General features: G+C 50.2%; 1 protein-coding gene across 1 annotated transcript; it reads left to right on the top strand.

Moving 5' to 3' along the window:
* Positions 1 to 4,069: 4,069 nt before the first annotated feature.
* On the top strand, positions 4,070 to 8,533 carry LOC140855882 (uncharacterized). Its single transcript, XM_073253121.1, has 3 exons — positions 4,070 to 4,081; positions 4,706 to 5,678; positions 5,767 to 8,533. The coding sequence occupies exons 1-3, from the start codon at positions 4,070 to 4,072 to the stop codon at positions 5,793 to 5,795; spliced, it is 1,014 nt and encodes a 337-aa protein (XP_073109222.1). The 3' UTR covers positions 5,796 to 8,533.
* Positions 8,534 to 12,961: the final 4,428 nt, after the last annotated feature.

Consider the following 12,961-nt stretch of genomic DNA (forward strand, 5'->3'; position numbering starts at 1 on the left):
ATTATTGAATGCATGTAAAAATTTTTGAAATTTATATTCTACTGCATCATCAGAACTCAACAAGCTATGCACGTGCCCGACCTCTATGAGTTTCTGCACGGATATGCCTGATCGAAACATTGAGATCAACAGTGTGCTAGAACCTTGTAGATCTCGCTCCTCAGCCTTAGATCTACATCTCTTCTTCTAGATTTCAAAGAAGAAGATCACTGCACGAACTTCTTCACACAGATTTATTGGGATCTGAATTAGATCATCAAGAAAGAAAGAACTTTTTTTCTTCTCTTCTTCTCTCTCTTTTTCTCTCTTAGATCTAATCACTTAGTAGGTCTTGGGCATGGAGATGTTCGAAAGAAAGGAATGCGTGCACTGAGATGATTTGATGTCCTAAAGAAGCCTTCCGCTTCTTCACACCAAAAACTCACATCCTCTTTATTTTTTGTCACACACTTCCTTGTTATCCCATGCATAACCTCTTCCTAACACCCTAAAAGATCAAATCTTATTTGATCTTAGACATTCAAATCCAAAGGGAGGGATTAGATGCATTGAGATTAGGTTGTGCGGTAAGAAAAAAAACTCCCATCTAAAATAGTGCACGCCCCTTCTCTTTCCAAAATTTTATCACACAAAATTAAGGTCCAAAAATCTTTCCTTTTAGATACTATCTCCTTCTTAGTTTAAATCAAATTCAAATAGAAAGAGAGAATGAAATAAAGAAAGATGCACATAGAGGAGGGGCGCTCTATTTCTTTCACGCATGCGTTCTCCTTTTCTCCAATTTTTGTCACACAAAATAAACAACTCCCATATCCCATCTGATAAGGATTTGATACTATTTTAAATCAAATTCAAATAGGAAAAAAAAATCAACAAGAAAGAGAATCTCAGATGGAGTTGGCGCCCCCTCCCCTTCACACATGCAAAAATAAAAAGGGGCACATATTCACATGCTTCCTTCCCTTCTTTGTATAAAAATTGGAGAGAGAGTCTTAAGAAACTTGGGCTCTTTAAGTCATAGTTCATTTGATTCAAATTTGATCTCAATTGGGTTCAAATCGAGTTCGAATCGAGTCGAATTCGAAAGGCTATCAAGCCTAATCCAATCAAGCTTAAAATTCAAATCTGATTTAGATAATTAAACCCAATTAGTATTAAATTAAATTAAGTCTAATTAAAATAAATCTAATTTAAATTAATTAAAATTTAATTCATAATTTAATCATTCTTAATAAAATTATAATATTTATAATTAAGTCCCCGCACTAACAATTAGCAGCTGCCAAAACTGTAACGATTACAAATTAGCAGTTTCTAAAATTCAAACTATCAATCCGATTGATAATTCGAATATGATCCAAGCCATTGATCAGGTCATGCTCTTTTTGTGTGTGACCTCTCAGGTTCTATTCTATCTGGTGGTGAGATATACTGTGATCTCCATCACAGTATCATCGAAACTCCTTTCGATAGAAAGGAACGATTCCAATCACCTTAATAAGGATCGTTGATCCAAAAATAATCCTAGTGAGTTTTCATGATCCACTAGTGACGTCTAGTAGTATGTAGTGACAATCCAATAGAATAGAAAAGATGAACCTCTAGGTACAGTTGTCGTGTGATACAATCCCTTTTCGTGAGTCCCGACTAGACAGAGGTTATGGAGAACTCATCAAACCCCATCATCAGTCACATGCTAGATTGGCTCAACTCAGTTCATCTGTGAATCTTGTGAAAATTCTTTTCTAGTATTCACTCTTACTCTGGCTAAAAATTTTTTGAACTCAGTCTTGCTAATCACATAGGACTTCTCTTTTTCTATCAAGATCGGTAGATTCCATCTAGGTGCATCCTACTCCAAATAGCGAACTTGAACCTACAATAGCCAACATACATAGTAAGGATCTAAATGGCTAGGAACCAAGCAAATGTGTAGTCAAACTAAGTAGCCTCACTGTGAATAGCCAACACATCGCAGGTCAAAAGACCAGTCACACCACTACAACATCGAGAAGACCACTGATGAGTGAGTAGACATCCAAGTGGTTTCTGATGTTGGTCATGCACAGTGCAAGTTGTTCCTTAACAACTACCTGCACTCTCACCTCAGTGTCTCTACACCATAGACTCGAGACTCATCTATCCTAAAAGGAGTTGATCTGTGCATCGATCTTGAATGGATTGATCACTATCCTCCGTGATAATCCTTCGATCGAGAGTATTTAGAAATGAATCACTAATGATGTATGTCTCAAATTCTCAACACCTTGAGAATATACAAAATCATCTTTGTTAATTGTTTGGATAAATCATGGACACATAAGACATGATTGGTTATAAAGACTGTCCGTCAAGTACAAAACATGCCCCAGAGAAAGATATGTGTCAGTCAAGATTGTCTTCTTGGGAATACATCTAACAAACTTTCACTTGCACTAAAGCTAATCTGCCATATACCTGAGCTCCATCTTCTGAAGGCAGGCTTCAATGTTTAGCTGGCTAAGTGACTTGGGCTCACCACATCTTATGTGGAGTCTACTCTCTGTACTTTAATATATTTTTACTTGAAGTAATCGCGTATATCTCTGCACTATGTGCATAGACTTCTGGTGAGACCTTGGCTCCTTAGCAAGGGCTATAGATCATTATCTTTACAGTACAATATCATAGCATGTAATGGTATAACATCCAGTTTCACAACTATCATAAGAACCAGAATACATCCTGCACACCTATAGCATATTCAACTTTCATTGGTCAATTGTTCGAAACCCTTCCAACATGCTGAATCAATATAACTCAAGAATACATACTGATGTAGATATTCTACTATCAGCATTAGTTTATCCTTCCACTCTTAGCTCTAACCCTTCTTCAAAAATGAGGAATAATCCCTTAGTGCTTTTCAAGTACTCAGAGATATTTTTTACAATAATCCAACTCTCCCAGCCTGGATTCGACTAATATCTGCTCATGACTTTCACAGCAAGATATACCAAATCGAGTACATAGCATGGCATACACTTATGCCCAAGAGGATAACAGATGCCTCTTGAAGGTTTCAATACTGAACCCTTTTAGTACCTCTTCTATATACTTGTCTGTGAAAAACAAACATCCTTTCAGGATCTATCTCTATGGACCTTTATTTCTAGAATGTTTGACCTAGATCTTTGATAAGAAAATTCTATATGTAACCACATCATAACCGATGTTAGCATGGAACCCTCCCACTGACCTTCATGTAGCTACATGATTTTCCATATCATATCGTTGTAAGTTTTGGGATCATCCCTATGTTCCCAATCTCTCTCGAGAAATATTTTCTCTAAATATTTTGTAAGAATACCAAGTACCTTTCTAAAGATGGAAGATTCTATTAGATCTACGAGGTGGAGGAGGTACTACATATACTAACTCATCTTAAATAGGTTGTAGAGGTGCTGTGACTCGTTGTTCTTTAGAGACTTTCTCTTTGAGTTCATCCTCCCACTGTTTCTAAGAAAACAATATGATTACTCATAATCACATTGTGAACCACTGGGAAGAAAAAGTGACATCCCAAATCCTTTTGGGATACCTCATAAACAAGCTTTTACAGACCTATCCTCTAATCTGTCCATCATATCATATCTCATATGGTGCGATAAAACCAACTTTAGAGGGAATCAAATTTAAATTTCAAAAATTAAATCTTGTTTCAAAAAAAAAATAGTTAAATTAATGATATTCATGATGGATCGGACTAGATCTCATACAGTGCCATCACTCCTCATAGATACCCTATTGAGCTAAGGTGTACTAGGAGAATTTCATCATAAAACTATGCCATTCTCTTTAAATAATCGATAAATTTTTTATTTGGTATTACGTCCTCGATCTAATTGAAGTACCTTTAGAATTTTTTTGATTTACTTTTTTACTTCACATCTTAATTCTTTGAACCTTTCAAAGTCTTTCAGATTTGTATCTTACATACATATACCTAGACCATGACTGTTCATCGATAAAGGTGATGAAATAGTGATAACCTCCTAGTTTGACTCATCAAATGGGCCATGCACATTGAATGTGTGCTAGGGTAAGTATTTCAGTGGTCCTTATCCCTTTAACCCATAAAGGACAGCTTGATCACTAATCCTTAAAGAGATAATTTACAGATTTGACATGACTTAATAGTCAATAAGCCCAAAGACCTATTTTTTTAGTCGGTAAATCGTTTCTTCTCATACATGATCGAGCCAAAAGAACCATCTGTACACTTCAGGTTATTTGATTTTGGATCTCTCAGATTCAATGGTATTCACAATTTACTCAAATAAGTTCACAAATGCATCACTACGCAAATAATAAAGAACTAAATCCAAAATGATAATCACTGAGGTTAGGTGCCCACAGCCATAGTGCAATTTTTGCACCATTACCAACTCAAAAGAGTCACTTCACCCTCCCTCAATCCTCTTCCTTCTTTAGACCCTATATTAAAGTGCGTAATATGTACTAGAGTCTAATGAAAAAGAGAAAATCATAAGATCAGATTTGAACAACTTGACATACCTTCCAAAGGCATATAAATATTTTTTTAGGCTCTTCAGGTATGTACCTCTGAACTTTTCAAGGTCCTTTAGTTATCAACATATTGATCAATTCAGTTAAAGTGTTATAATATTTATTAATATAATTGTTGGGTATAAAATACCCACAGCCAAAACCCTCGGCGGAATCGGCAGCACAGCCCCGCCCGGACTCCTACGGGAGCCGGGCTCCGCCGCTGACAGCAGAACAGCCCCACCCGGACTCCTACGGGAGCCGGGCTCCACCGTCGACAGCAGAACAGCCCCGCCCGGACTCCTACGGGAGCCGGGTTCCACCGCCAACAGCAGAACAGCTCTGCCCGGACTCCTACGGGAGCCGGGCTCCGCCTCCGGCAGCAGCACAGCTCCGCCCGGACTCCTACGGGAGCCGGGCTCCGTCTTTAGCATCAGCTGCTGGTAAGCTCCGTCCGGACTCCTACGGGAGCTGGACTTCACCTTTAACTTTGATTGCAGGAAGACTCCGCTCGGACTCCTACGGGAGCCGGGCTCCGCCGCCGACAGCAGAACAGCTCCGCCCGGACTCCTACGGGAGCCGGGCTCCACCGCCGACAGCAGAACAGCCCCGCCCGGACTCCTACGGGAGCCGGGCTACACCGCCGACAGCAGAACAGCTCCGCCCGGACTCCTACGGGAGCCGGGCTCCACCTCCGGCAGCAGCACAGCTCCGCCCGGACTCCTACGAGAGCCGGGCTCCGTCCTTAGCATCAGCTGCTGGTAAGCTCCATCCAGACTCCTACGGGAGCCGGACTTCACCTTTAACTTTGATTGCAGGAAGACTCCGCTCGGACTCCTACGGGAGCCGGGCTCCATCGCCGACAGCAGAACAGCCCCGCCCGGACTCCTACGGGAGCCGGGCTCCACCGCCGACAGCAGAACAGCTCCGCCCGGACTCCTACGGGAGCCAGGCTCCACCTTCGGCAGTAGCACAGCTCTGCCCGGACTCCTACGGGAGCCGGGCTCCACCTCCGGCAGCAGCACAGCTCCGCCCGGACTCCTACGGGAGCCGGGCTCCGTCGCCGACAGCAGCACAGCTCCGCCCGGACTCCTACGGGAGCCGGGCTCCGTCCTTAGCATCAGCTGCTGGTAAGCTCCATCCGGACTCCTACGGGAGCCGGACTTCACCTTTAACTTTGATTGCAGAATGCTTCACCCGGACTCCTACGGGAGCCAGGTCCCGCTTCCAGTATCCGCTGCAGGTAAACTCCGTCCGGACTCCTACGGGAGCCGGACTCCACCCACAACCCCAACCGAAAGGAGGACCCTTCCCGGACTTCTACAGAGGTCGGACTTCGACCGCCACCGAGCTTCAATCAACAGACCCGCGCCCCCTGGTAGGCCACCAAAACGGCCACGACCCTGCTCCACTTCCTGTGGCAGACTCCGCGCAGTTCCATCATTCCATGACAGGCCGCAGTAACCATCGCCACCCTGCTCCACTCCCTGTGGCAGATTCCGCACAGCTCCACTACTCCCTGGCAGGCCACAGTAACAGCCACGAACCTGCTCCACCTCCTGCGACGGATTCCATGCGATTCTCCCATCTGCTGGCGAGTCACGACAACGGACGCTGCTCCACCCCTCGTAACAGATTCCACGTGGCGAGCCACGGTGATGGCCACGCGTCTGCTCCACTATCCTTTGCAATCAATTTCCCTGACCATGGGCGGCCCACTACCAGACGGTTACAGGTGTCGCCATCAATCCGTTGCCCCCTCCGCCTATAAAAGGGGGGGACTCAGATACGTTATTCTCTAAGCTCATCTTCCTTATCTCAAAACTCTGCTAAATTCTCCGTTCGAGCACTCCATTCTTGTTGAGGCAGAGAACTGACTTGAGCGTCGGAGGGTCTTGCCGGAGCAACCCCACCTCCGGTTTAGACTTCCCTTGCAGGTCCCGGCGGCGACCGCGGCTTCCTCGACTCCAGCTTCTCCGGCGCAAGCGGATTTTTGCACCAACAGGATTGGCGCTAGAGGAAGGGGCTGTGTCTTCGCAGCACCCTTGTTCTTAAAGGAGTGTTCAACGGAGCTGCCTCCGACCGTTTCTCCGTCATCCACTCCTAATCCACCCCCCCCCGCAAGATCGACACCCGATGCCTCCGCGCAGGGCGTCCACCCGGCGGTCCACGGCCTCCGCGGCCAGATCTCAGGCTCTGGCCTCCCCTCCCGTTTCTCAGCCTCCTCCTCCCCCTCCGGCGACGGCGGTCGGCGCGGAGCAGTTTGACTTGCTGGCGCAGCAGGTCAAAGGCCTCGTCGAAGCCGTACAAGCAATGCAGCAGTAGCCACCGCAGGCGTCGACGCATCCGGAGGGGGCATCTCCGGAATGCCAGAACCCGGCGGTGGGGCGGGCCACCTGGGCCAGCTGCCCCATCCTTCCCGGGAAGGCGAATCCGAGGGTAGAGAGCCCTCAATCGGACCACGACTCCACCCCTAGAAGATCCCTGCCCCCGTTCTGCCAAAGGACCCTCGAGACTCGAAGTCGAGAGGACTTCCTGGACCGGAGGCTCCAGGAGATGAACCGGCGGATCGAAGAACTCCGCCACGCGCCTCCCACTTATGGTGAGGATATTTGCACTGACCCTCCCTTCTCCCAAATGATTATGCAGGAACCGATCCCGCCGAATTTCAAGCTTCCCCAGTTCGAAAGCTACGACGGGACGTCGGACCCGGTTGATCATCTGGAGGCCTTTCGAACGATGATGCTGCTTCACGGTGCTCCTGACGCCATCTTGTGCTGGGCTTTCCCGTCTACTTTAAAGGGAGCAGCAAGAAATTGGTACTCGGCTCTGAAGCCGGGTACCATATTCTCCTTTGATCAAATGAGCCACCAATTCGTGGCCCATTTTGTCAGCAGCCGACATCCCCGAAAAGGTTCGGAGTCCCTCATCAACATCAAGCAGAGGGAAGGGGAGTCCATACGGGCCTATGTCAACCGCTTCAACATCGTGGCGTTGGAGGTCCGAAACTTGGACCAGTCAGTTGCCATGGCCGCCCTGAAAGGTGGCCTTCAGAAAAATGATCTCTTGTACTCCCTGGAGAAGTACCCCAGGGATTTTGCTGATCTGCTGCTCGGGCTGAAGGATACGCCCGAGCGGAAGAGGCCTTCAAAATGAAGGACGAAGAGACTGCGAGGGAGCATCAGGCGGGAGATTCTGGTAAGCCCGCAGTTGAGAAGAGGCCAAAGGAAGCCCGGCCTCGCTCCCGATCCCCTCCTGGACATAAGCGCGCCCATACTCCCCCCCGGGCACGCAGGCAGAGAAGCCCGGACAACAGGTTTCGGCGGGGTTCCCGCCAGGAAAATTCCGCAACTACGCCCCCCTCAACGCCTCGAAGGCCCAGGTGCTGATGGAGGTCAGGGAGCAGCTCCCTAGGCCGGAGAGGATGCGCACGTACCCCGGGAAGCGCAACCCCAACAAGTTCTGCCTCTACCACTGCGACCACGGCCACGACACGGAGGAATGCATCCAGCTCCAGGATGAGATCGAGGAGCTCATTCAGCGAGGTCGACTCGACAGATTCATCCACCGCAGGCCTGAGGATAGAAGAGACCGGCCAAGAGCCCTCCCGCCGCCTGAACCGCAGAAAAGGGAGGAGCAGCCCGGGGACCGGCCGCCCATCGGGACCATCGACTCCATCACCGGAGGGCCTCAAGGAGGAGCGGGAATACTGTAAATGTATAGCTTACTATTTCGCTTTGAATACTTTTCTTTTTAGCTAACATGCTCCTCCCACCTAGCGTGGATGTATTATGACTGGATATGATCCCTCCAAGAACACAGCCATGTCAGGAATAGGAGGAGAACCTCGTCCTGACGTGAGCAAGATCAAAGGCCCAGTTCTTTTAGACCGGATGGGGGGAGAGGCCTCACAACGCCCTAATGTGCCCCCACAGCCTTGTTAGGGATAGGAGGAAAACCTCGCCCTAACATGAGCAAAGTCAAAGGCCCGGTTCTTTTAGACCGGATGGGGGGAGAGGCCTTACAACGCCCTAATGTGCCCCCACAGCCCTGTTAGGGACAGGAGGAAAACCTCACCCTAACTTGAGCAAAGTCAAAGGCCCGGTTCTTTTAGACCGGATGGGGGGAGAGGCCTTGCAACGCCCTAATGTGCCCACACAGCCATGTCAGGAACAGGAGGAGAACCTCATCCTGATATGAGCAAAGTTGAAGGCCCGGTTCTTTTAGACCGGAGGGGGGAGAGGCCTTACAGCGCCCTAACGCGCCCCCACAAGCCAGGCTGATAACGAGAACCTCACGCCGGCTCAAGCAAAATGGAAGGTCCGGACTCCTACGGGAGCCGGGTTCCGCCGCCAAGGAAAGCTTCATCCGGACTCCTACGGAAGCCGGGTTCCGCCGCCAAGAAAGACTTCGCCCGGACTCCTAAGGAAGTCGGACTCCATCCGCTACTTCGCCAGCAAGGGTTAAAAATGGTGGCGAGACTTGGCCACATGACGAGATCGGAGGGAAGGGAAGAGCCCCTTCCCACGACGACATCTAAGCCAAACAAGCCAAATGACGAGAAAGGGTCAACGGACGACAATATCGGTGCTACGCGTGGATAAGGTAACACAAAGCGCTTTTTCTTCATTTCCGATATACGTACTACAGGGCCAGAACGGCCAGGGAAAGAGGGACAAAACGACAAGAAGAAAGCAGCTACAAAAAGGGGGTGACTACAAAAGAACTCTAAGGAGGTCCTGCTCCCTCCGACCTAGGGTTATCACCTCCATCCCTCAACCAGGACTGCCTCAGGTTCTCCACTGCTTCTTCTAGTTCTTCCTTCTTCCGCAGCGTATCCTGGAGCGTCTGACGAAGATGTCGGCTCTCTGCCTCCGCTTCTCGATGCCGCTTCCACAGAACTTCGGACTCCGCCTCTGCATCCGCGACGGCCTTCCGCTCGAGCGTCAGTTAGATTTTCACTTGTTGAAGCTCGGCTGTCTTCTCCCCAAGGGAGATAGAAATCCCTTCGACAGTGCCTCTCAGGGCTAGGAGCTCTTCGGTATCTTGGGCGTTAGTAAGCTGCGCCCTAGTAACCAACTGCCTCTGGAGATGAACAACCTCGTCCGCCGCCTGACAGAATCTCCCTTTGTACTCTTCCACTTGCCGGCGCCAGCTGGCCCGCTGCACATCGTGGCTCATCTCAGCATCTTGAAGTTGCTTCTGGAGGTCGGAGACCTTCTGCGACCATTTTTGTTCATCATCAACCCGTGCCAGGAGCCGGGATGAGTTTCCTTCCAGCTGGCCGATCTTCCTCTTCGCAGCTGATAGCTCCACCTTAAGGGCGCTGATCCTAGCTTCTTGAGCCCAAGTTCGGTCGCTGGCGCTCTTCTTACATTCCTCGAGCTCCTTTGTGAAGTTCGCCTTCCTCCGGCTGTAATCCATGATTGCCTTCACTTGGAGACTCCTGAAGTGGGCGGCCTCAGCGGCGGCTTCGGAATAGCATTTTCTCGACTTGCGGAGCTCGTCCTCCGACTTCTTCAACTTCTTCGTTAGGTGGAGGACCTCCTTTTTCAGCCGCTGGACAGCTGACTTCAGCGGGACCCCCAGGGGCAAGGGGAGTGCTTCAGCAGGGTACTGCCATCGGAAGGTGCAAACGTCAAGGACCAGCTCATTACAAGAAGAAAGGCAGAAAGGAGGAGGAGGGGGAAGGAGAGGCCATCCACAATAAGAAATCCGACTTTATTGATTAATTTTGAAGACAAACGGAAAGGAAATATGGCGACAAAAGAAAGACACAAGGTCGGAGGTCTCAGACCTCGGGGGCAGGGGGTGGAGAGCTCGGCGCGGGGGGTGCGACTGCGGTAGCGGCGGATGAAGGGCCGGCCTCATCTTCAGACTCCTCCAGAAAGCCGAGATCAAGGTCGGGGTATCTGTTGGCCACCCTCTCTCGGCAGAGCTCGAACCCCTTGGTGAACGCCTCCAGGCCGAACTGGACGTTCAGTTCCCTCATCACCGCGGAGGCCTTGAACTCCTCCACCGCAAGGGTCCTGGCCTCCGAGACCAGAACCGGAGTTTGCTCGGCCAAATGGACGACCTCGGCCTCCGCCTTCCTCGCCGACTCCTCCAAGCTTCGTCTCTCCTCCTCCCAGGCTTGTCTTTCCTCTTCCCGGGCTTGCCTCTCTCTCTCCAGGGCCTCCTGGAGGGCGGCTACTTCGGCCGTCTTCGCTTGAAGGCGGGCAACCTCGGCCTGGCAGCACTCCTCCGCCTGAAGGAGGTCCCTTCTCATGCGGCTCGATGCCTCGACATAGGCGAAGAGCTGGTGCCCAATCTGCAAGGACAGATAGAGAATTACAACAAAGGCCGAGTGACCATGCAAATAAACATCCGCTTACCTCAAGGAAGGACCCCAAGGAATCCCAAGCCCGCTGCTCGGGATCGGCGCGGTCGATCCTCTCCACGACGTCGGATAGAATGCAGCCATCAAGCAGCCGCCTGATCAGGTCCTTGTCGTTGAAGGGGTTCTCTGATCCTCCCTCGGAGCAGACGGACTCGTCTGCAGCAGCTCGGTGGCTGCTCGCCCTGCGAGCCACCGATTTCCTCCTCCTCCCCACAGCGGGCGCCTCTGTAGGGCGGGCCCCCGTTCGGCGGGCTCCTTGAGGAAGCCCGGGGGGCCTCTGGCTCGGCATCCGAAGGAATGTCGATGGCCGGGGTCGCCTGGACGGGCGCAGCCAAGCTCGTCTCCTCCACCCTGGCCCTCTTCGCCGATCCGGAGGCCGTCGCGCCCTTCCTCTTCTGAGCTCTCATGGCCTTGGTGAGCATCCGCACGGCTTCGGCGTCCATTGCTAAAAAAAAAAAAAAAAAAAAAAAAAAACAACGACAGGAAAAGAAAAGAAGAAGGAAGAAGCGACACCGATCAGTCCAGAGTCAAAAAAAAAAAAAAAAAAAGAAAGAAAAAGAAGAAGAGAGAAGAGAAAAGAAGAGAGAAAGAAAGAGGAAGAAAAGAGCGGGAAGAAAAAAAATAATAATAAAGAGAAGAAGAAGGCAAGAAAAGAAAAGATAAATACTTGCTGGATCCTGAGGGCTCAAGCCGATGTTGAAAAAAAGCTGCTCCCTCAGAAGATTAGGAAGGGAAGGAGCGGGATAACTTAGAAGCTTCTGGGCGGCCTGGAGGTCGTCCTCTCCTAGGCCGGGAGCCCGGCGGACGGGATCCCTCAGAGACCCCCAAGGGGGCAGGCCCAGTTCCAGGGTCGGGCAGTAGACGAAGAGAAATTTCCCCTTCCAGTTGTGAATCGAGGAAGGGGCGCCCTTCAGCAACCCCTTCTTACCAAACTGGGGGGAGAAGTACCACCAGTCCTTCGCTGAAGGATGGCGTTTGAAAGTGTAAAAATGCCTGAATAAGGAGAGGGACGGCTGGACCTCAGCTATGTGGCAGAGAGAGAGAAACCCTATCAAGAACCTAAAGGAATTCGGGGCCACGGAGGCGAGAAAAATGTCCAAAAAGTGGAAGAAGGCAGCAACAAAGACAGGAAGCGGAAGCCGGAGTCCGGCACAGAATGCCTCCTGATACAGACAAAAGCGACCAGGAGGAGGAGCGCTGGCCCGGTCAGAGGGGCCAGGTAGCTCCAGGTCGTACTCCGGAGGAACCCCGTACCGAGCCCTTATCAGAAGGAGTTCATCCGGAGTCGACGAGCATGGAATGGCGCTCGGAACAAAAACTGGGCGAGGCCCTGCCCCGGACGCGGGTTCGTCTGCAGAGACAGGGACCTGGGGGTTTGAAGCAGAGGAACTCTCGGAACTACCGGGAGCAGAAGAGTCAGAGGACATTTTGAACAGTTTCGGAGGGAGAACCTAAAGGATCCTAAAAAGGCAGACCGAAAGGGAAACGAGATGCCGAAGGCCAACTCGGAAGAAGACACAAAATTAATGAAGAGAGGAGAAGCCCCTAGGCGGTGAGAAGAAGGTTGGCACTAACCTATATTGCTCTGGGGACCTGGGGAGCGAGAAACGGGAGGCGCCTACGGCTCGAGAAGATGTTCACTAGAGCAGGCTCTCGAAGAGAAGACAGACACCAGTAAAAAATCAGAAATGGAGTAGGACGTCTGAAGGGGGGAGGACGGGTTTAAATAGACCCTGGGATCCGGCGCCATAATGATCGCGAATCCCCCCAGGCCAGTCCGCACCCGACGCGTGTCCCACTCCCCCTGGCAGACGGCTAAAAGCGGCTGGCGGTTGGCAGGATCATAATTGCGCCGTACCTAGGCCAGTGTACCTGCGGGATTTTCGAAGCGTCCCCTCGTACCGCTCCAATTCGAAAAGACTCCAGCACGCGCTAATTTAATGCCAAAATATCTGGAGATGGCAGGGCGCAGGATTCGAAGGGACGGTTCTGGCTGTACCCATCTTTCTCTGTGTACTTCCTTCGCTTGAAATT

This window comes from Elaeis guineensis, chromosome 1, assembly GCF_000442705.2.
Source record: "Elaeis guineensis isolate ETL-2024a chromosome 1, EG11, whole genome shotgun sequence".
NCBI classification, from domain to species: Eukaryota; Viridiplantae; Streptophyta; class Magnoliopsida; order Arecales; family Arecaceae; genus Elaeis; species Elaeis guineensis.

Coding starts and splice junctions, on each gene's coding strand:
- LOC140855882 (XM_073253121.1), top strand. Junction 5,679..5,766: donor GTCCTTAGCATCAGCTGCTG/GTAAGCTCCATC, acceptor TACGGGAGCCAG/GTCCCGCTTCCAGTATCCGC.